This window comes from Eschrichtius robustus, chromosome 4 (genome assembly GCF_028021215.1).
Source record: "Eschrichtius robustus isolate mEscRob2 chromosome 4, mEscRob2.pri, whole genome shotgun sequence".
Lineage (NCBI taxonomy): Eukaryota > Metazoa > Chordata > Mammalia > Artiodactyla > Eschrichtiidae > Eschrichtius > Eschrichtius robustus.
In genome coordinates this window covers 1,776,209-1,800,000 of record NC_090827.1, presented here as the reverse complement: position 1 = coordinate 1,800,000, position 23,792 = coordinate 1,776,209, and the positions used below count along the sequence as shown (strand labels likewise).

General features: G+C 37.9%; 1 protein-coding gene across 2 annotated transcripts in view; it reads right to left on the bottom strand.

Moving 5' to 3' along the window:
- The window catches only part of GRIA2 (glutamate ionotropic receptor AMPA type subunit 2), a 167,032-nt gene that overhangs the window by 3,645 nt on the left and 139,595 nt on the right, over nt 1-23,792 (bottom strand). For both annotated transcript variants that reach the window (XM_068542018.1, XM_068542020.1), the window contains one exon: nt 124-371. In XM_068542018.1, coding sequence (XP_068398119.1) covers nt 124-371 — 248 coding nt within the window. The remainder of the gene's footprint in view (nt 1-123; nt 372-23,792) is intronic.

Genomic DNA, 23,792 nt, shown 5'->3' with positions numbered 1-23,792 from the left:
TCGTGTTTGTGATGGTGAGTTACCTCATATCCATATACAAACCATGAGAGAGTCTTAAAGACACATCAGGGTAGGTGGGATACTATAACAACATTTAGCATATTGTTATACTATTCCACCCACCTTAATGAGGATCCTTTAGGTGTGGCGATGCCATAGCCTTTGGAATCCAGGTTCCCACCAACTTTCATGGTGTCGCAAGGCTTCCTCTGCTCAATGTACTCGTTCATGGTGGATTCCAGCAAGTAAGCGTATTTCCCTTTGGACTTGCGCACTCTGGCCACTCCTTCGGCTGTGGTCCTCACGAACACTGAGGGCTCTGCGCTTCTCATGTAGGTCCACATTTTATCAAACACTGCAATTTTAGATCTCTGTGGAAGAAGAGAGGTGCCAGGTACAGTTCAGAGGTGACCCTAAATGTTTTTGACAAAACACACAGGGAGGCAGGACTTTTCCAAGCCATCGTAGGCGGTATATAGAACACAGACACATCTCCATCTTTTAACATTTTGTCCTTAATAACGATTTTATTATTATGGCCAAAACATTTTCCTTTACAAGGACCTCATACGTCATTATGGCACATTTTAGCTGTAAATAAAATACTGCACCCTCAAGAAGCAATCTGAAAAGGTCACACGACAAAAGAAGTTGAAAAATACACCATATTACCTCTAGGAATAGTTCAAGTTAAGAGACAAGCAAAAGGATGTCTTCACTGCTGAAATCCTAAATGATCTATTCCTAGTTAATGGCAGAGCAGGAGTCTGTGTTAATGCGTCAGGCATATACACAGTAAGATCCTAATGCAATGCCCATTATCTAGAGAATAAAGAAAATAATGCTGGAAACCTCTATTAGATACTGACTGAAATGTTTTTGTAGAATAACACTGATTTTTCGAAGAAATATCCTTCGGGCATTAAAATTTTATTTTAGTTAAACAGAAAAGTTTTAATGATTGTTTAAGCACCAAAATACTGTTTATTACAATATCTACTGAAAAAAAAAACCCCACGTTCTGAAAGGTGACATGTATGAAAAAAAAGGAAGGCCTAACTGCAGCAGTATAATTGAGGGAATATTTACCTTAAACATTAATTGACTCAAAAGCAAAGAGAGAAGACCTCAAAAGCATCCTTGAATACTTTCTTCAGAGTAAAAAGAAAGCCAAGCAGAATTGGAAAGTCATAGCATTTGAATGTCTGATTACTTTTCTATTCACAGTTTTCTCAAGTGACTTCCACCCCTCTTGGGGTAGGTGACTGTGAATAACCCCTTTTATTATCCTAATACAGGAAGTCTGAAATGGAAACTTGAACTTGAAAACTTCCTTTGAAGGTTCATGAGGCTTTGGGACTTTTTGTCTGTTTGTTTTTTTACTCTAAGGAATTTAAAAAATATAACCTTTATCATAGAAAAAGCAAGAATAAATCCAATAAGCAGACATAATATAAATCCAAATTTGTTTAAAATGCTGCCCTAGGGAGAAGAGTAGCTTTACATATATGTGACAGCGCTGTATTTTGGTGAAAATTCACGGTCAAGAGTAAATGAAGTATGGAGTAGGCTTACATCGCTGGAGTTTAGAATACACGTAACAGGGAGAGGTGATCAGACATTGGCTGCATTTTTTTTATTGTCCCCAAGTGAATAGGCGCTGCAGTGCTGAGACAGCCCATGGGCCATGCCAGCCCTGTTGTCTGGGCTACGAAAAGACCCAGATGTCCTTCCCCAAAGGTATTTTCACCCCAAATTTATAAAAGTTCCTTACCCATTAATAATATGTCGATCCTTTAATAATGTACCTAAACCACTCTTAAACCTATTTCTATTTCTAAACAATGCCCCTTCTTGAGATTATAGATTTAAACCTTCATTACCTAGTCAATCAGGCTTCCTCTCTGCCATGAAAATATATCTATGAGGGTGAAAGCTCCATCAGGACACCAACTAGGGAAATGTTAACCTCGTGACCATAGTGAATGGCACAATACCTTGCACATATAGGTTCATAATTAATGTATGCTAAGTGAATATTCTGGAATTGGTTAGAAAGAATACGACCATTTTTTATTTATCTGCCTCTTTGCCTACTGGAGAAGATATTTATATTGTTTTATTCTCCTATATTCTGCCCTCATGTTCTCTACCAAACTGGAAGATGCTACAATATTTGTCTCTGAGTATATACCATGAAATATTATTAAACTTCAAGATCTCTTTGTAATGTGAATTCCCATAAAAAAAACAAGTGCTATTGGAACCAAGCAGAACCCTGTAGCTCATCCCCCCAACCCACCGCCAAGTACAAAGGCCCCTGCACGTCTCCTGCCTCTGGTCGTAGGAAAGCTGAAGTCTCCCAGGCCTCCCTGAGTCACAAAGAGTGGCCTCGAGCAGTTAACGATCAGGACAACAGAGTCACAGACTCAGTGTCTGATGCACCTTCCCGAGTTGTTTTACAGATACTGTAACTGCCACCAGCGGGAAAAAGCCAGACTGCAGCCGTGACATGAGCTACTCCAACTTGAGCAGTACTGAGTCTATGGCCAGCACGATTCCAAGAACCGGCCTCAAGAGAATGGGATGAACACGATTGCTCATAATAATCTATGTCTTTGTGGGCATCAAAATAATTGTAGCTTGTTCTGCCCAAATATGTAAGTGGGCAACTAAAATTGTCAGGAAAGAGATGTTATATACTCATGTCGACATCTTCCACTCTGAGAATACAGCACCCCATGTCAGCATGAAGAAGTTGCAGAAGATGGACCTTTGCCCCTGATCCCATAGAAATGGAATGATGTTTGACAGTGGGGAATTGAAAGCAGCTCTTTGCCCATTTCCTATTTACCCATTTTTGTCCCCCTCTAACCTTAAAAACCTAATTATAGGAACGAGATCACTAAGCAATGTAACTTAACTCCTGACTTATGCTCTCCTGAATGTACACCACGCCTTGCCCAACGTGTTGATTCTTTTCCTAGTTTAAAAGGAGGAAGAATGAAGAATTCAGCAGGTAAAAATGAGTAGCTCTCCACCCCCAACAGCTGCCCTAAGCAATCCTGCAGGCAGATCACGCAGGCAAGATAACGTCGGAAGAACGTCAGCCAGCCTGCATGCCATGAAGGATGAAGCAGAACCCAACCTCCTGCCTCGATAATTCACTGAGATTCTTTCCCCATTTTTCCCTTAAAAACCTATCACGACTGAGCAGAATCTTCGGAGTTGGTCTCAGGACAAGAGAATGAGAATTCTTCATTCTTCTCACCAGGTTGCTGGCTTTTCTGATTAAAGCAGTTTTCTTACTACCAACACTTGCCTCTCTAACTATTGGCTTTTGAGTGGTAAGCAGCTGAACCTGAGTTTGGTAACAATATCAAAATGTTTTGGAACAAAATCATAGGCTGATAGATTTCAAAATGAAGTTACACAATTTTTTAAATAAAATCATCCATTAAATATGTCAATTATTCCAAGTTTGAACTATCAATTTTGGATCATTAAAATATTACATAAAATGTTTCATAAATATGGATACTCTTCAGAGAAAATCCAAAAAATAGCAATGAAGTAAAAGGAAAAATACAAATTAAACTCAAGATAACTTCTCTTTAAAGACTACAGTTTTGAGAGGACATTTAAATGACGTGAGTCATGTCAAAGCTAATATTCACTAAGTGAAGGAAAATGTCCTATTTCATTCATAAATGCTTTCCCATTAGTTTAAATGTATTTCTCAATGTATGAATAGAATATTCTTTGTAAAGAGTAAAGGCTTTTAACAAGCAATCTAGGAAAAAAATGCACACAGCTATATAGTGTTTTGATTAAGTTACTCCATCTCTGTCAGTGCTTTTTGTCTCACTTGGAAGATAAGCAAGTTCTGACGTGTTAATCTAGACCTACAAAGTACAAGCTTCTATTAAGTTAAATCAGTCACTGTTAATAGTCAGGTTTCACACATATTATAACATGGCATTTTAACTGAGCAGGAGTTTATGATATAATTGTGGATTAACAAAATCTACAAATTATCTAAGATCTGAAAATACGCATTGCTGATTTGCATAAAACTGAAAGGAATTTTTTCATAGGTCAGAATTTTTGAAAGTTATACATTTTTTTCACAATGGGTTAATTCATTTGTCTCCCAGGTGTTAGTTTACTGCTTACTTTCTTAACAAAGTTAGTGAAATGTATTCATAACCATATCTGTTCAACAATATTTGTTTGAACAGATTTGGCCAAAGGTGTGCAAGTACAGTAATTCACAAACAATATAATTCTGTTATGTTGAAAACTATCATCCATTAGGACAAGGCATTTATTGATTTGAACTTTCTAGCTGCCTTCAAAAAAAGAATAGGGAAAATCAGACTACATTTTGTACTGAGAGACAGTTCAAGGGATTTGTGTTTAATTTCTATTGACAATATCAGAAAAGTTATTAGTCTGCACTAAATAACTAAATAGGTGATGCCTAGAAATCCTGTTCTCCAAAACCACAGCAATCAAAAAAGTAACCTGCAGGAAAGCAACACAAAGGCAAAGTGAAATTCTCCCCTAGGTTTCCCATCCAAGAGCCTGAATGATAATTTATCATTATTTTATTGCCAAGACAGTTTAAGTGACAATGTTTAATTTCACCTAATCTGCAAGTTAATGGTCTGAGACACTGGAAAGCACACTACAGTCTTCAGCCTCTTGACCACTTGTTTCTTAGAATATATTTACAAATAGACTAAAATGAAAAAAAAAAACAGGGATTTTTTTCCTGGGTTAATAATAATCCCATGTACACAAAATAGAACTTCTTATTAATATTCCGTATTTCAGCAATTCAAATTACAGACATTATTCTACATCAAAAGCATCCAGAAAATTTGGGCAACTGTCTGAAAACTGCAAGTCACATACTGATCGAATGGATTCAATCGGCCTCATTGTGCGGACTTCAAAAATGAGCGCCAGGCAATGATGATCGCTACCCTCATAAGCAGTGTCTAAATTTGAGCATGTTTTAGCACAGTAGAAGAGGGAACACAAGCAAACCATTCTGGCCTTTTAAGTAAACCACATACTTTTCTATCATTTGTAATACTAGTCTGAGTTCTTGTCCTGAGAGAAGACAATGATGTGATGAAGAAGGAAAATGAAGGGCTGGGACAGTGGTTTCCAATCTCTGTTTCCAAGATGGCAAGTTCCAAGATGGCCCTAGGTAAAAGTTCTAAGTCTTTCTCAGGATCATCACAATTTCCTTTCCTACCTCTCCGCAAATCTAAGTCTCCACCACAGCTAAGCCAAGGAACACTGTACTTTCTAAGTTTACATATTAAATCAAGGAAACTACTCTTTCAGGAAGTATGATAAAATGAAGTGAATTTCTTCAGGATGGCATCTGCCATCACATTTTGATGAAGAGATAAGTGACACTTTGTTAAGAGGAGATAAATCACAGCTTGGTCAAGACAACACTGATTATCTTGTGTTTCTTAAGGAGTCAAGGCTCTTTGAACATGGCTCTTCAATTCCCTTCCCATACTTTGATATGATATTAGTCATAGGGATATCAATTTGACTAATATTTCATAGAAAATAATTTTAATATTTCCTTAGAGAGAAAATATACCCATTGTCTAGTACTGTTGGGGAAAAGTTCTATATACAGTAAACACACACGATATAATTATATCTAAGAAAACAATGGCTGCTTTTCTTGTGAAAGAAGCCAACAGTCATTGTAATTTAATTTTATTTTTTCCTCATATACAGTAATACAGGCATTAATTTCTCTACCAGCTAAATAAGCCTTTTTCCTGTTGGGAAAAAGTGACTTTTTAAAGGAAATGGTTATTATCCTAATGAGACATATACAGGTTTTCAAGAGTTAAGAAAATACTGGTGCTGCCTGGCAGACATTCCTTACTGCTTAGTCTATTAACTCTTACACAGTTCACTTTCCAAAAAAAAAAAAAAAAAAAAAAAACCAAGCAAACAAAAAAACAAAAACAAAAAAACCTTATTTACCCACTAATTTCTAATAAAATATAGAATACCTTCTCACAATGTCAGCACAACATTTTTTGCTAGCATGGGAGTTCTAAATGTTTTCCAAATACGAATGATGTCCAAAGGTTCTAAACAGAGATTCCTGAATGGCTGATATGACTTTAGCCCAGGGGTAAGTTTATAAAGTTGTTGGAGCCCCACTCCCCATTATAATAATTTTTAGATCTCACTTTCACTTTGAACATTAATAGAGACACTTTTCATGAAAACCTCTCTTTTCTTTCTAGGAAAATTACAATGTCTGAGATAGTATAACAACTAATAAGAAGGTAATTCTATCTGTGGGTGAAAAACCTTGACCTAGAGCCTCCTGAATGTGAAGATTAGAGAGTCATTAATAACCTGTGAATAAATAACCTATATTTTCTAAGCCATTTGGTTGACATTCTATAAAAACGTGTATTTAAGACAAAAGAGAATTGCCCTTCCTTTTAGAATTTCATCATTTTTCCTGATTCTTTAGCCTTCCTGTGGAACTCATAGCAGGGCCCATCGCTTCATTCTAGATGTCAGCAGAAATTCACACTGTCCCTGGAAACAACTACTTTTATCAGGCAAAAAAGAATTCCACAGTAGTGGGATTGCTGGGTCATACGGTAATTCTATTTTTAGTTTTTTAAGGAACCTCCATACTGTTCTCCATAGCGGCTGTATCAATTTACATTCCCACCAACAGCGCAAGAGGGTTCCCTTTTCTCCACACCCTCTCCAGCATTTATTGTTTGTAGATATTTTGATGATGGCCATTCTGACCGGTGTGAGGTGATACCTCCCTGAGAAAACCATAATTCAAAAAGATACATGTACCCCAATGTTCACTGTAGCACTATTTACAATAGCCAAGACACGGAAGCAACCTAAAAGTCCATCGACAGAAGGATGGATAAAGAAGACGTAGTACATATATACAAATATTACTCAGCTATATAAAGGAAAGAAATAGGTCATTTGTAGAGATGTGGATGGACCTAGAGTCTATCATACAGAGTGAAGTAAGTCAGAAAGAGAAAAACAAATATTGTATATTAACGCATATATGTGGAATCTAGAAAAATGGTACAGATGAACCTATTTGCAGGGCAGGAATAGAGATGTAGACGTAGAGAATGGACATGTGGACACAGCGGGGGAAGGGGAGGGTGGAATGAACTGAGAGATTAGGGTGGACATACATACACTACTACCATGTGTAAGATAGATAGCTAGTGGGAACCTGCGGTATAGCACAGGGAGCTCAGCTCGGTGCTCTGTGATGACCTCGGTGGGTGGGATGGGAGGGGGTGAGAGGGAGATCCAAGAGGGAGGGGGGGTATGTATACATATAGCTGAATCGCTTCATTGTACGGCAGAAACTAACACAGTTATAAAGCAAATTATAAAGTAAATCAATTGTATTCCAATAAAAATAATTAAAAACCAAAAAAAAAAAAAAAAAGAATTCCACATAGGTTTCATTCTGTTATTCTTTGCTGTTTACAAATATGCCATCGCTACACAAATTTGTCTGTGCTTCTGAGTTATAGTCACTTATTTGAGATCAAAATTTTAAAAATCCACAAGCATACACTGGAATTTCAATTTTCTGTAGTAAGGTTCCCCCCCGAGTAGAGTGCATCTGTTGTTCATCTTCTATTCAGACGTAATTTCCAACATAAACAACATATAGTCAAATTGAATCGGGGAAATCGTAATATTTTGAATTGAATGTCTCTTGTCACTTTCTGTGTTGTGCATCACCAGAAGTCTTCACGGCCCCGCACCTCTCTGGATGAAGCTAAATTATATAATACTGACTTGGAAAACTTCATCTTTCTATGGTTTTCTTTACTATGTATATTAAATATGAATGGTGTTTAAACATCAAAGATTATAAAATTACTTCTGTGAAACTCTTACAAAACAAGTCATAGGAGGAGAAAAGCGTGTGGCCTTGGTACACAGTCCTGGAGAGAAGTGAAGAGGTCAGTGAAGGAAAGAACCGAATGGTTAGCAAAATAAGAGAAATGTGAGAAAGCATTGGGATTTCATGAACTAAGGGAGGAAAACGTACCAAAAAGAATTTGCACAGTGGTATTAAACACGGCATCATTTACACAAAGCATGAAAACACACACAAAACAGTTCAACATGGCAAGAGTGGCATTAAGTGACTCTTTTTAGGAAGGTTATTTTCAAAGTTCTAAGGGAGGTCAGATTTGAAAGAATGAAGGAGAGAGTGGCTGGAATGGAAAAAGGGGTCTTAGGAAGCAAATTTATAAATTTATCAGCTAAAGGAAAGGAAGAAGAAAAAATGAAGATAAAGGAAAGTACTGTCCCAGGAAGGACTTTACAACATTGCGGAACATCCAAACATAGATTGAAGGCCAGGGAGAAGTAGCCTGTGGAGACAGAAAGACTAAAGACATAATTAGGGTATCGATTTTAGAGCAACATCTTTGATAATTAGAAAGAGAGGCTGTCAAAGGCCATGATGGGGATATTAGCTTTACAGACAAAGGCACAAATATTCCTCTGACTGGTAGGATAAAAATCTGAAGAATAAATTACACTGGCAAATAGAAGATCTAAATCTTCTTTTACGCCTTTGTCCAACACTAGAAGTGGTTTTGTTTTAATGTGATTCCCCCAGTAAAAACCACTCCTTGTAATGAAAATTTTGAAGTAGAACATTACTTATCTCCTCAACATACTTGAATAGTATTTGATTTAGGTTACTTAGAAGAGAGTACAATACTTAAGACGTAAATCCATGTTGTCCTCATTTCAGGGGCTTTAATTGCTAACACTAGCACAAGACTTTGGAAGGTGGTAGTCCCACAGCATACATACCAAGGAAACATTGTATTTATATTCCAATATGTAAATTCATTTTTGAGGGTATAAGCTGAGAACATGCTATAAAACATAAATAAAAACAGTATCATAATAAAAAAGTGCTTTGAAACTTGGCTCTTATTTCATAGTTTTGATACTACTTTTTCACTTCATTTGCCCACAATAGCAACACAAAAATGAAAGAAAAAAAAAAAAAAAACCCGAGAAAACCTAGAAAGTGTTCAGTATGTTAAGTATAATTGTCATGTATGATAAAAACCCCTAGACCTCTTCTAAGTCTTTTTAAATCAGTTTTGCTAATGAAAGTTTATGTCATAAAACTAAGACTATTTTTTAGGTTTTTCTTTAAATTTAAAAAGAAGTGCATTATTTTCCCTGATGGAAAAAAAACCCAAAAAACAAAAAACTGCAGCTACAGAAATGGTCCCTGCAAATTAAGGGGGAAGGGAAAATTAACAAGTTGTGTCATACAAATAAATATTTTTAGAGAATTTAATTCTATCAACTTAACACTTCTTACTCATCCTTTAGCTAAAAAACATGAGTTTTTGCTCATATATTGATTTTTTAATACAATCAAAAACCACACCATTTGCTTCATGTAAAAAAAAAAATAGGAAACATTTGAATAAAGTCAATATGAATATTTTCTTAGACATTCCTTTGCTCGCTTAGTTTTAGTAAAATTTGATGTTTAACACTATAAATTCTTGGATTTAAAATAAAAGAAAAATTTATATTCAGAAATTGTCAATTCCTTGAAGTCACGAGTCAAGTCAGTGGGAAATATTTTTAGAATCATTAAAATCAGATGTCTGAAGTAATTATGAACATTTTATATGAAGTCTCACAGTATGTTTTTCTCTTTCTTATTAAAATGCAATAATTACCTATTTATAAATGATCGCAGTTAATAAAATATTTTACAGAAGTGTGGTTTGATTTGTTTGAGTTCATGAGGATTTTTCTATATGGGTAATATGTCATTTTAAATAAAACTAATTCTCCAATAATATTAACAAGATTCACCTTAAACTATATTTCTAGCGATTTCTCAGTTTCTTAAAAACTGAACAAGTATTTATGAAAGCATATAACTAAAAGCATTTTTAACAGCTTAAAATTTTCAAAGGATTAGCACTGGAATGGACCTTAAAAATCACTTACTGTATTCCAAGCCGTTTATTTTAGAAGCAAAGACTCAGAGAGATTAAATAACTTGTCTAAATTAGCATAGTTTGTCAGCCCCAGAAGAGCCAAGACTACAATCTGGATACTCAAATCTTCAATACATGTGTATATGCACTAAATCAGAAAAACACTGAAGAGCAGTATTCAGATAAGCAATGTTTTATTATGAAGAAACAAATCACTTGACAATATTATAAAATTTAGAGAAATTCAGTTAAATATTTCTGTATAATTTATTAAAAAGTAAACTGAGGCTTAAATAAATTGGATTTGTGGCAGCATTTTAATCAACAAAAAGCAAAGCTAAGTTATGCCTCAGTGTCCTCGTTGGCATTTTGAAATTACTTTCAAATGTGAAAAATAGGGTCAGGTTAATGCATATATTATTAATAGAATCATATCCTTCTGATTATTTTCTGCTTGGAAAACGAGGTCTTTAAATTTTAAAATGTAATTGGTATTTCCATACATTTTCGTTCCCTTACAAATGGTAAATGTCAGTACTAAAGTGTTCTACTAATACATCTTATTTATCACCCATATGTGCACACAGGCGTATAATGTGAATTGATAAAGCAAGAGGAAGAGCAAGTGGTCCCCTATGGTCACGTCTTTTATTTTTAATAGGGTTACTCAGTTAACCCATTCAAGGTCTATAGTGAACAGATATCTTGAGTATCATCAACGTTTGACAAAATAGCTCATATTATGCTTGTGGATTAAATGGAGAGTTATGGTTATCAGAATTAGATGGGCTTATAATTAAAATATCAGTCACACCCAAAGAGTATTGGTTATTAATTAACATGCAAATACTGAGCTGAAGGGAAACTTTTGTTACAGCACTGATTCCATACATAGCCCCACTGTGTTCAGCGTTTCAGTCAATTTGGATGAATACATAAATGACAAATGCTTCAAAGTTTCAGATATTTATATAATAGATAACAGAATCAATATTTCAATTTTATGGGCTTGGGCAAATAAGCCAAAATCCAAGGTAAAATTTAACAAGGATGAAGACAATATCCGACGCGTGGTTTCAATCAACTGCATACTCACAGAATGAAAGACATGAGGCTAAACAAAATTCACCTTAAAATCACCCAGGTTTTCAGTAAGCAACACTTTTAGGTCAAGCTATTAGTATGCTACAGTTACCACAAAAGCTAATAGACTTGAGGGTTTTAAATGGAATCAAGTCTAGGTAACAGAGCTGTAACTTCAAATACCCTGAGGGCCAAGAAGGAAATGTGAGTGAAACAGACAGGAAGGGGGTAGTATAGAATGGTGTGTCTGTAGTAGCTGGAGAGTCATTCTCTAGCTAAAGGCATTCTTTGGTTTTTTTCCTCCTTTTAAAAAACGAAAATGTACACACTATCTTGCCAAAGAACACAAGTGTTCAGGTTGAAATTGGTCTGAAATCTGAATTGCCAGATTCTGGCTAAAATCCTTTCTAGTTAGAAAAAGTCACACACCATGTCTAGACACCACACTTTAAGAATAACACTGGGAATTCCCTGGCTGTCCAGTGGTTAGGACTCCACATTCTCACTGCCGATGGCCCAGGTTCAATCCTTGGTCGGGGAACCAAGATCCCACAAGCCACATGGTGGGAACGAAAAAAAAAAAAAGAATAATACTGAGAAACCTACATTTAAAAGGTAAAGATATAGAATGAAGGGTTTGAAAACATAATTCAGAATTCTTAGCCTGGGAGATGGGAAAATTTAAGGAAGAGATGATAGATATTTTCATGTATTTTATTCATCTGTATTATGAAAATGAAAGCAATTACTAAAGTCAGAATTAGGACCAGTATATGCAAATACTTAGGAGGCAAGTTTTAGTTCCAAAGGTCTTGCTAAAAATTGTAACAATGAAAACTGCAACAAATGGAACTGGATGTTAAGAAAAGTCGTAAGTCAACCTTCACCAGGCACACTCAAGAATGGCTTGAACGGTTAATTCTTCACAAATGTCATACTCTTTCAAATGCAAACAGAGTTTGAGAGGTAGTTTATAACCCAAGCCCTACAGTTAAAGATGAGAATGCCGAGGCCGTCTGAGATTACCAAGGATCAGAAATAACTTCTTCTTCGATGTGGAATTTGCTCCTAAAACACGTTGATTGAACTTCCTTAACCTCAACAACAAGAATAGAGCGCTTTAAGTGTGGAATTTTTAAAGCAAGTAAAAGATGTAGGCAATTACGGGCAAATTTGGGTTCTGTTGGCTCACTATCGTAATCTAAAAGGGTTTGCGATTTTTTGTTGTTGTTTTGAACACGTTTTCGGGGGAGCACAGTGGTTTTGAGAAACACCGCTCTACACCCTTTGCACTGTACCCTACAACAAGCTAATATTACTCTAGCAAATATTTCTACAGATCCCGCTGGAGGTTTCAGAGTGTTGTTTCAGCACTCTGAGGTTATAAAAAGAAAATAAGGAAGTCCCAATACAAGGACTCAATTTCTTCTAATAATTTTATTTAAGAAAATTGGATTTTAGGGGGGAAACTTTTAATGTGGCTAGTATATTATAATCTAGTATTATAATACAATTGACCCTTGAACAGTTCGGGGGTTAGTGGCACTGATTTTGATTTTTAAATAAGCAAACAAGCAAAAAATCTTGGAAGTTAAGGGAAGTAACATAAACAACGAAATGGTAGCAAAAGTTACAGAGTACCCACGAAAATACAGTTCATATACACGAGACATGTTGGGTCCCTTAGTTCATCAGTATCAGTATAAATTTCTTTAGTAAGTCAAAGATACAGTATTTTCTACCTTTTTTATTCTCAAATGTCACATTACTAACACAATTTGGGAAGTTTATTGTATTTTGAAATAAACATTTTAAAGACGCTGATATAAATCATTCAGTTAAAAAGATCAAAGTTATTTCATTATTAAGGTATTGCGTTCCCTATAAAAGGATTTAGCTTAAGTCCCCATTCTTTGGCCATGCCAAGAATGAAACACTAGTAAGAAAACTAGTTGGAGCAACATAGTATAGGACAATGACTTTATACCTGAGTAACTTCATATATATACGAGGACACTAGCCATATTAAATGTAAACGATATTACATACATTAAATACAGTTGACCATTGAGCACCTAGGTTTGAACTATGAAGGTCCACTTGTTAGCAGATTGTTTTCCACTAAATGCGTACTACAGTACCACAGGATCCAAGCTTGGTTAAATCTGCAGATGCAGAACCTTGGATTCAGAGGGCAGACTGTAAAGTTATATGTGGATTTTCAACGGTGCGGGGTCAGAGCCACTAACCCCCTGAATTGTTCAAGGATCAGCTGTATATACTATATTATAATATAGTAGCCACCTTAAAATTTCTATGCATCTATATGTATATATCAGCACAAATAGTCATGCCTGTCTCTAATTTTATTTTAATACTAATATGCAAAATTTACATTTAATCTTAAGCAATATTTTTTAAGAAGCAACATCAACCGTAAGATTAGAAGTTCTTACAAATTTAAAATTTTAAATACTGCAAAACATTTCCTACTAAGATAGGTTCTTTACTTAGTTTTTGTTTTTTGTGTGCGTCTTATCTAGGGGCAGGTTTTGGGGTTTTTTTTCAATTATGTAAAAAAAAATACATGGTATGAAATCTACCTTTATAACAAATTTGTAAGTATACAATACAGAATTGTTAAGTACATACACATTGTTGTACAGGAGATTTCTAGAACTTTTTCATTTTGGACGACTGATACTTTTCCCACTGAAGACTCCATCTCCCCACCTCCAGCCCCTGGGGACCGCCATTCTCTTTTCTACTTCAGCGGGTGTGACTACTTCAGATGCCTCGTGTAGTGGAATCTTACGGTATTTGTCCTTCCGTGACTTGTTTATTTCACTTAGCATGACACCCTCAAGGCTCATCCATATTGAAGCTCCTTTTTTTTTCTTTAAGGCTGAATAATATTCCGCTGAGTAATAGACCACATTTTCCTTATCTCTTCATCCATGGATGGACATTTAGGTTGTTTCCTTCTCTTGGCTGTTGTGAATAACACTACAATGAGTGTGGGAGTGCAAATATCTCTTCAAGATGCTGATTTTAACTATTTTGGATAAATATCCAGGAGTGGGATTGCTGAATCATGGGATGGTTCTATTTTTAACTTTTTGAGGAAACTCCACGCTGTTTAACATAGGGACTGCACATTTTGTATTCCCATCAACAGTGCACAAGAGTTTGAATTTCTACACATCCTTACCAACACTTGTTTTTTCTTTTTTTAAAAAATTTATTTATTTTTAATTTTTATTTATTTTTGGCTGCGTTGGGTCTTCGTTGCTGCGTGTGGGCTTTCTCTAGTTGCGGCGAGCGGGGGCTACTCTTCGTTGCGGTGCGCGGGCTTCTCATTGTGGTGGCTTCTCTTGTTGGGGAGCACGGGCTCTAGGCGCGCAGACTTCAGTAGCTGTGGCTCGCGGGCTTCAGTAGCTGTGGCTCATGGGCTCTAGAGCACAGGCTCAGTAGTTGTGGCGCATGGGCTTAGTTGCTCTGCGGCATGTGGGATCTTCCTGGACCAGGGCTCAAACCCTTGTCCCCTGCATTGGCAGGTGATTCTTAACCACTGCACCTCCAGGGAAGTCCCTTTGTTCTTTTTTCTAATGGCCATCCTAACTGCTGTGGGGCACTATCTCATTGTGGTGTTGATTTGCATTTCCCTGATGATTAGTGGTATTGAGCATCTTTTCATATAACCTGCTGACCATTTGTTGGTCTTTGGAGAAATGTCCATTCAAGTCCTTTTCCAATTTTTTAATGAGGTTATTAGGTTTTTGCTATTGAGTTGTTAGATATTTTGCATATTTACCTTTATCAGATATATGGTTTCCAAATATGTTCCTCCTCTCCATAGTTTGCCTTTCCACTCTGTGGATTGTTTCCTTTGCTGCACAAAAGCTTTTGAATTTAATGCAGTCCACTGGTCTACTTTTGCTTTTGTCACCTGTGCTCTTAGTGTCATAGCCAAGAAATCCTTGCCAGGACCAAAGTCCTGAAGCTTATCCCCTCTGTTTTCTTACAGAAGCTTTACTGTTTCAGATTTTGCTTTTAGATAGTTAATCCATTTTGAGTTGGTTTCTGTGTATGGTATAATACAAGGGTCCTATTTCGTCCTTTTACATATGGATACCCAGTTATCTCAACACTATCATTTCCCCACTGTGGAGTCTTGATGCCTTTGTCAAAGTTCACTTAAACGTACATGCATGGGTTTATTTCTGGGATCTCTCTTCTGTTCCATTGGCCCATAAATGTGTCTTTATGCCAGTGCCATAATGTTTTGATTACTATACCTTTCTAAAATGTTTTGAAGTCAGGGAGTGTAAGGCTTCCAGCTGTGTTCTTGTTTCTCAAGATTGGTTTAGCTATTTCTGATTCTTTGCATTTCCATATGAATTTTAGGAGTGTTTTTCTATTTCTGCAAAAAAAAAAAAAAGATTTGATTTTGATAGGGATTGCACTGAATCTTTAGATCACTTTGTGCAGTATGGACATTTTACAATATTAAGTCTTTTAATCCATGAACAAGAGATGTCTTTCCATTTATTGTATCTTCTTTAATTTCTTTCAGTAATCTTTTGGAGTTCTCAGCATACAAGTCTTTTACCTCCTTGAATAAGTTTATTCTTAAGTATTATATTTTATTCTTTTTGATGCTGTTGTAAATGGGACTTTTTCTTAATTTTCTTTTCAGATTGTTCATTGTTAGTGTATAGAAATGCAACTGGTATTTGTATATTGATTTTGTATCCTGCAAATTTACTAAATTTCTAACAGTTTTTTGTGGAGTTCTTTGAGTTTTCTTTATATAAGATCAAGTCATCTGTGAACAGAGATAATTTTACTTATTTTCCAATTTGGGTGCCTTTTATTTCTTTTTCTTGCCTAATTTCTTTGGCTAGACCTTTCAGTACTATGTTGAATAAAGGTGATAAGAGTAGGCATCCTTGTCTTGCTACTAATTTAGAAGAAAATGTTTCAGTTTCAACACTGAGTATGATGTCAGCCATGGGGTTCATATATGGACTTCATTATGTTGAGGTAATTTCTTTTTATTCCTAGTTTATTGAATGTTTATGTCACGAAAGTGTGTTCAATTACGTCAAATGTTTTTTCTGCACCTACTGAGATGATGATGTGATTTTTATTCTTTATTCTATTATTGTGATAATATCACACCGATTGATGTCCACAGGCTGAAACATCTTTGCATCTCAAAGATTAATCCCACTTGGTCATGGTGTATGATCCATTTAACTTTCTGTTGAATTTGGTTTGCTGTTATTTTGCTGAGGATTTTTGCATCTATATTTATCTGGGATATTTGCCTGTAGTTTTCTTTTCTTGTAGTGTCTTTGTCTGGCATTTCTGGCCTTGTAAAATGAGTTTGGAATGTTCCCTCCTCTTCTATTTTTTGGAGGAATTTGAGAATTTTCATTAATTCTTCTTTAAATGTTTGGTAGAATTCTCCAGTGAAGCTGTCTGGTCACTTGCTTTTCTTTACTGGGAGTTCTTTGATTACTGACTCACTTTCCTTACTAGTATAGGTCTATTCAGATTTTCTATTTCTTCATGATACAAACTTAGTAGATTGTATGTTTCTAGAAATGTATCCATTTCTTCTAGGTTATCCAGTTCTTTGGCATATACTCTTTCACAGTAGTCTCATTTATTTTAAAATTTCTGAGGCATTAGTTATAATGTCTTCCCTTTTATTTCTAATTTTATTTGAATCTTTTCTATTTTCTTCATAATTATTCTCTACTCTTTTACTTCCCCCCTCACACTGTATGTTATAGATGCCACAAATTATTTCTTATATTGTGTATCCATTAACATATTTGTATAGTTATTTTTATACTTTTATATTTTAACCTCTATACCAGAATTAAAAGAGACTTACATGTCACTGTTATGGCATTTTAGTATTGTGTATTTATCTACATATGTACCTTTACCAGTGAGCTTTGTACTTACATATGCTTTTGTTGTTTCTGTCTAGCATCCTTTCATTTTAACAAGAAGGACCTCCTTTAATATTTCCTGCAAGGCAGGTATAGTATTGATAATGTCTCTCAGCTTTAGTTTATCTTGGAAAGTCTTTATTTCTCCTCAATTTTTGAAGGAGATATATCATTCTTGGTTGACAGTATTTTTTTTTTTTTCTTTCAGCTCTTTGAATACATCATCTCACTCCCTCTGACCTACAAGGTTTCTGCTGATAAATCTACTAGGAGTCTTACGGGTGCTCACGTGTATGTGACAAGCACACTTCTCTTGCTGTTTTCAAAATTCTCTCCTTGCCTTTGATATTTCACAATTTGATTGTAATGTTTTTCATTGTAAACTTATTTTGAGTTCCTCCTATTTAAGATTCTTTGTGTTTCGTGAATCTGGATGTCCATTCCCCACCCCACCCCCAGATTTAGAAACAATTTTGACCATCATTTCTTTAAATACACTTTCTGACCCTTTCTCTCTCTCTTCTCCTTCTGAAACTCCCATAATGTGTTTATTGATCCCCTTGACAGTATTCCCTCATAAGCCCCTTAGGCTTTCTTCACATTTTTCATTCTTTGTTTTTTTTTTTTTTTTTAAGAAATCCACGTTCTTTTATTTATTTATTTATTTATTTATTTATTTATTTATTTATTTATTTATGACTGTGTTGAGTCTTCGTTTCTGTGCGAGGGCTTTCTCTAGTTGCGGCAAGTAGGGACCACTCTTCATCGCGGTGCGCGGGCCTCTCACCATCGCGGCCTCTCTTGTTGCGGAGCACAGGCTCCAGACGCGCAGGCTCAGTAATTGTGGCTCACGGGCCCAGTTGCTCCGTGGCATGTGGGATCTTCCCAGACCAGGGCTCGAACCCGTGTCCCCTGCATTGGCAGGCAGATTCTCAACCACTGCGCCACCAGGGGAGCCCTCATTCTTTGTTTTTTATAGATCCTCGATATTTTCAAATGACTTGTCTTGAGTTTTCTGATTCTTTCTTCTGCTTGATCAAGTCTGATGTTAAATCCCTTTAGTGAATTTTTAATTCTGTCATTGTAGTCTTCTTCTCCAAAATTTGTTTGGTTCTTTTCTTTATATTTTTTACCTCTTTGTTAATATTCTCAGTTTGTTCATGCATCATTTTCCTGAGCTCTTTGAGCATTTTCGTAACAGTTATTTTGAATTCTTTGTCAGGTAATCCATGTATCTCCATTTTTTTAGGTTGGTTTATGGAGATTAATTTTTTTTCCTTGGGACACATTTTTTTGTGGTTGTTTTTCATGTGTCTTGTAAGTTTTTGCTGGGATCTGTGCATTTTAAAAATCAGCCACCTCTCCCAGTCTTTATGGACCAACTTTGTACAGGGGTAGACCTTCACCAATCAGCCAGGTTGCATATTCTAAAGGCCTCTCAAACATTTTCTGTGGATGTGTTTTCTTTGGACTTGTGTGTGTGAACTCCCAATTAGAAGTATTTGCCAGTATCTTTTTTCCAAAGCTCATAATCTCTTGCTCCTTCGGTGTCTGTCTGTAGTATTGCAGGTTCTCTAGAGCTAGAATAAGCCTCCAAGCTCTTTTTTATTCTCAGTGGACCCCAGGCTTAGAGAGTATGCTGGGCCCAAGTCAGGCAAGACAGAGGCACTCCCCACGGTACCCCACAAAAGGCCAGAACATCGCATGCACAGGCCACTTTTTTCTTCGCCCCCACAAGGGAGTGGCCACCCAGCTGTACTGGTTTCTCTCTGGTGGGCCACAGGTCTCTGAAGCAGCAGCAAACCATCATCTCCCTCCTGTTCTCAGCAGCCCCCAGACATCTAGCATGTGCCAGGTCCCAGCAGCGCTCTGAAGCAGGCAAGACAGAAACCAGCCCCTCGAAAAGCCAAAGTAATGGACCTACACTCCAACTTGTTCCTTCCTTCCCAAAGGGAAGCTGGGAGTTGGGGGTTTTCCCCCAGTTTTCCCACACTGAGCTGGAGGGGAGGGTCTATGGTGAGTGTGTGCTAGGCCAAACCTTCACCTTTATTCTCAGCAGCCCCCAACCTGGTGCCATTTATAATGCTTAGATTCAGGCAAGACAGAACCCAGTTCCTTTGAAAATTCAGAACCTGAAAATACAGTTAAGTCTTCTCTTTCTCTCCCTAGAGAGAAAAGTCAAGAGCTGGGTGTTTCCTCCCGATGGTGGTATGCTGTGCCAGATAACTACAGCCAGAGAGGCCATGAATTTTCCTACAAGGTTTGACATGGCTGGTTTCACACTCACTTGGTTTGCAGGAAACTCTTAACTGGTTTCTCGCAAAGAGAATCAGTCAATGTATTGCTGCTGAGTCAGGGTCTCTGGGGGGAAAGAGGGTCTGGGTTTGTCCACTACCTTCTGACATCACCCCCTTGGCTCTTTGTTTCCTTAGATGCAATCTTAAGTATCACTTTTGGGGACCCTGATCATATCTGACATTGCTTGATTTCCCCAACTGCCTTTTTTTTTTTTTCTAAAATCTCATTTCTCTGTGAACATAAGTAGCCACCTTCACTAGCAACTTGTTTTTGATCATCACTCAATATGATATAGAGCAAAATTATACGATGGAAACGTGAAGTGTAAATTATATCAAGTTTTCCTTCAAATATCAAAAGTCTAATTAAGGAATTCTCAAGATTTTATCAACAATATTTATATTTAGTTCAGATTTTGATTCCAGTATATTTAAATGATTGCAAAATTCTATTTCTATTCTCTACAGAACTCTTTGACTGCATCTGTTACCATGGCAACTAGTGCAAAATATCCAGTAAAGACAGGCATGATGATTCTTTTACTTAAACACAAAAATAAAGTGAATTGAACACTAAGTCATCTAAAGTACTTGCAGAGGTTTATACTGATATTTATCTTCTCCTACACATCTAAACAGAAATTTTAGAAGAGTTTTGAGATGAGAGACTAATCTCAAATTTCTTCTATTGTTTGAACCTTTGTGGCTGGAATAATTATGCTCATGATCTGATGGTAATGTGAAAGGAGCACGGGAGCATTTTCTCTTTAATATGGACAACGGCAGACAGCCTCCTGTAATTTGGTAAGAGTCAGATTATCCTTCCAGTGGATAATGTGAGTTCTCATCTCTCCTTTGAGTCACAGGGTGATCTCTAAATCAAATGACCAGATGGACACAGACATTTGCTGAGAATGGCCATGGAAAGAGGACAAGGAGCAAAATGACATAGTTACTCTCAGAGAAGCTATCATGTTCCACAATAAGCATAATTCAGCAAGCAGACATATCCTTTTCTTTTTTCTTCCACAGCACTTTGATCCCAGAAAAGACCATTCAGTATGGTCTCTCATACATTTATCTCTGAATTTGGAAACTGCTTAATGAAATGCAAGGTCTTGAAACTGATTTTAAAGGAAACGGCCAAGTCTTATAAAATTTTGACGTTTCGTTCACTGTTAAACCAGCCACTTTTAGCTGAAATGATAGAACACAGACATCCCCCAGGCAGTTTAAGCTTAGCTTAAAGACTTAAAAGTCTTTAAGAATTCAATACTAGGGGGACCTTCAAGATGGCAGGAGAGGAAGACATCGAGATCACCTCCCTCCTCACAAATACATCGAAAATAAACCTACAAGTGGAACAACTCCTACAGAACAACTACTGAATGTTGGCAGAAGACCTCAGACTTCCCAAAACGCAAGAAACTCCCCACGTACCTGGGTAGGGCAAAAGAAAAAGGAAAAACAGAGACAAAAGAATAGGGACGGGACCTGCATCTCTGGGAGGGAGCTGTGAAGGAGGAAAAGCTTCCACACACTAGGAGGCCCCTTCACTTGTGGAGATGGGGGGGACGGGCAGGGGGGAAGCTTCGGAGCCGCGGAGGAGAGCGCAGCCACAGGGGTGCGGAGGGCAAAGCGGAGAGATTCCCGCACAGAGGATTGGTGCCGACCAGCACTCACCAGCCCGAGAGGCTTGTCTGCTCCCCCGCCAGGGCGGGTGGGGCTGGGAGCTGAGGCTCGGGCTTCGGTCGGATCGCAGGGAGAGGACTGGGGTTGGCGGCGTGAACACAGCCTGAAGGGGCTAGTGCGCCACGGCTAGGCGGCAGGGAGTCCCGGAAAAAGTCTGGACCTGCCTAAGAGGCAAGAGACCATTGTTTCGGGGTGCGTGAGGAGAGGGGATTCAGAGCGCCGCCTAAACGAGGTCCAGAGAGGGGTGCAAGCTGCGGCTATCAGCGCGGACCCCAGAGACGGGAATGAGACGCTAAGGCTGCTGCTGCCGCCACCAAGAAGCCTGTGTGCGAGCACAGGTCACTCTCCACACCGCCCTCCCGGAAGCCTGTGCAGCCCGCCACTGCCAGGCTCCCATGATCCGGGGACAACTTCCCTGGGAGAACGCACGGCGTGCCTCATGCTGCTGCAATGTCACGACGCCTCTGACGCCGCAGGCTCGCCCCGCCTCCTCCGTACCGCTCCCTCCCCCCGCCTGAGTGAGCCAGAGTCCCCGAAGCAGCTGCTCCTTTAACCCCGTCCTGTGTGAGCGAAGAACAGACGCCCTCAGGCGACCTACACGCAGAGGCGGGGCCGAATCCAAAGCTGAACCCCGGGAGCTGTGCGAACAAAGAAGAGAAAGGGAAATCTCTCCCAGCAGCCTTAGGAGCAGCGGATTAAATCTCCACAATCAACTTGATGTACCTGCATCTCTGGAATACCTGAATAGACAACGAATCATCCCAAATTGAGGAGGTGGACTTTAGAAGCAACTGTAGACTTGGGGTTTGCTTTCTGTGTTGAATTTGTTTCTGGTTTTATGTTTATCTTAGATTAGTTTTTAGTACTTATTATCATTGTAGATTTCTTTATTGGTTTGATTGCTCTATAACATTTTTTTTTCTTCCTTTTTCCCTTTATGTGAGTATGTGTATGCTTCTTTCTAGGATTCTGTCTGTTTAGGTTTGCTTTTATCATTTGTCCTATGGTTCTGTCTTTGTTTTTTTTTTTTTTTTTCTTTCTTCCTTTTATTATGAGCCATGAGGCTGGCAGGGTCTTAGTGCTCCAGCCAGGTGTTGGGCCTGAGCATCTGAGGTGGGAGGGCCGAGTCCAGGACACTGGAACACCAGAAACCTCCCAGCCCCATGTAATGTCAATCAGCAAGAGCTCTCCCAGAGATCTTCGCCTCAACACTACAACGCAGCTCCACCCAAAGGCCAGCAAGCTCCAGTGCTTGAGGCCCCATGCCAAACACCAAGCAAGACAGGAACACACCTCCACCCATTAGCAGAGAGCTTGCCTAAAGTCATACTAAGTTCACACACACACCAAAACACACCACCGGCCGGAGCCCTGCCCACAAGAAGGACAAGATACAGCCCCACCCACCAGAGCACAGGCACCAGTCCCCTCCACCAGGAAGTTTACACAAGCCACTGAACCAACCCCACCCACTGGGGGAAGACACCAAAAACAACGGGAACTACGAACCTGCAGGCTGCAAAAAGGAGACCCCAAGCACACTAAGTTAAGCAAAATGAGAAGACAGAGAAACACACAGCACATGATGGAGCAAGGTAAAAACCCACCAGACCTAACAAATGAAGAGGAAATAGGCAGTCTACCTGAAAAAGAATTCAGAGTAATGATGGTAAAGATGATCCAAAATCTTGGAAATAGAATGGAGAGAATACAAGAAATGTTTAACAAGGACCTAGAAGAACTAAAGAGCAAACAAACAATGATGAACAACACCTTTACATGTCATTTACAGATGACATGATACTACACATAGAGAATCCTAAAGATGCTACCAGAAAACTACTAGAGCTAATCAGTGAATTTGGTAAAGTTGCAGAATACAAAATTAATGCACAGAAATCTCTTGCATTCCGATACACCAGCGATGAAAAATCTGAAAGAGAAATTAAGGAAACACTCCCATTTACCATTGCAACAAAAAGAAAGAAATACCTAGGAGTAAGCCTACCTAAGAAGACAAAAGACCTGTAAGCAGAAATCTATAAGACACTGATGAAAGAAATTAAAGATGATACAAACAGATAGAGAGATATACCATGTTCTTGGATTGGAAGAATCAACATTGTGAAAATGACTATACTACCCAAAGCAATCTACAGATTCAATGCAATCCCTATCAAACTACCAATGGCATTCTTCACAGAAGTAGAACAAAACATCTTACAATTTGTATGGAAACACAAAAGACCCCGAATAGCCAAAGCAATCTTGAGAAAGAAAAACAGAGTTGGAGGAATCAGGCTCCATGACTTCAAACTACACCACAAAGCTACAGTAATCAAGGCAGTATGGTACTGGCACAAAAACAGAAATATAGATCAGTGGTACAAGATAGAATGCCCAGAGATAAACCCACACACATATGGTCACCTTATTTTTGATAAAGGAGGCAAGAATATACAATAGAGAAAAGACAGCCTCTTCAATAAGTGGTGCTGGGAAAACTGGACAGCTACATGTAAACGAATGAAATTAGAACACTCCCTAACACCATACACAAAAATAAACTCAAAATGGATTAAAGACCTAAATGTAAGGCCAGACACTATAAAACTCTTAGAGGAAAACATAGGAAAAACACTCTTTGACATAAACCACAGCAAGGTCTTTTTTGACCCACCTCCTAG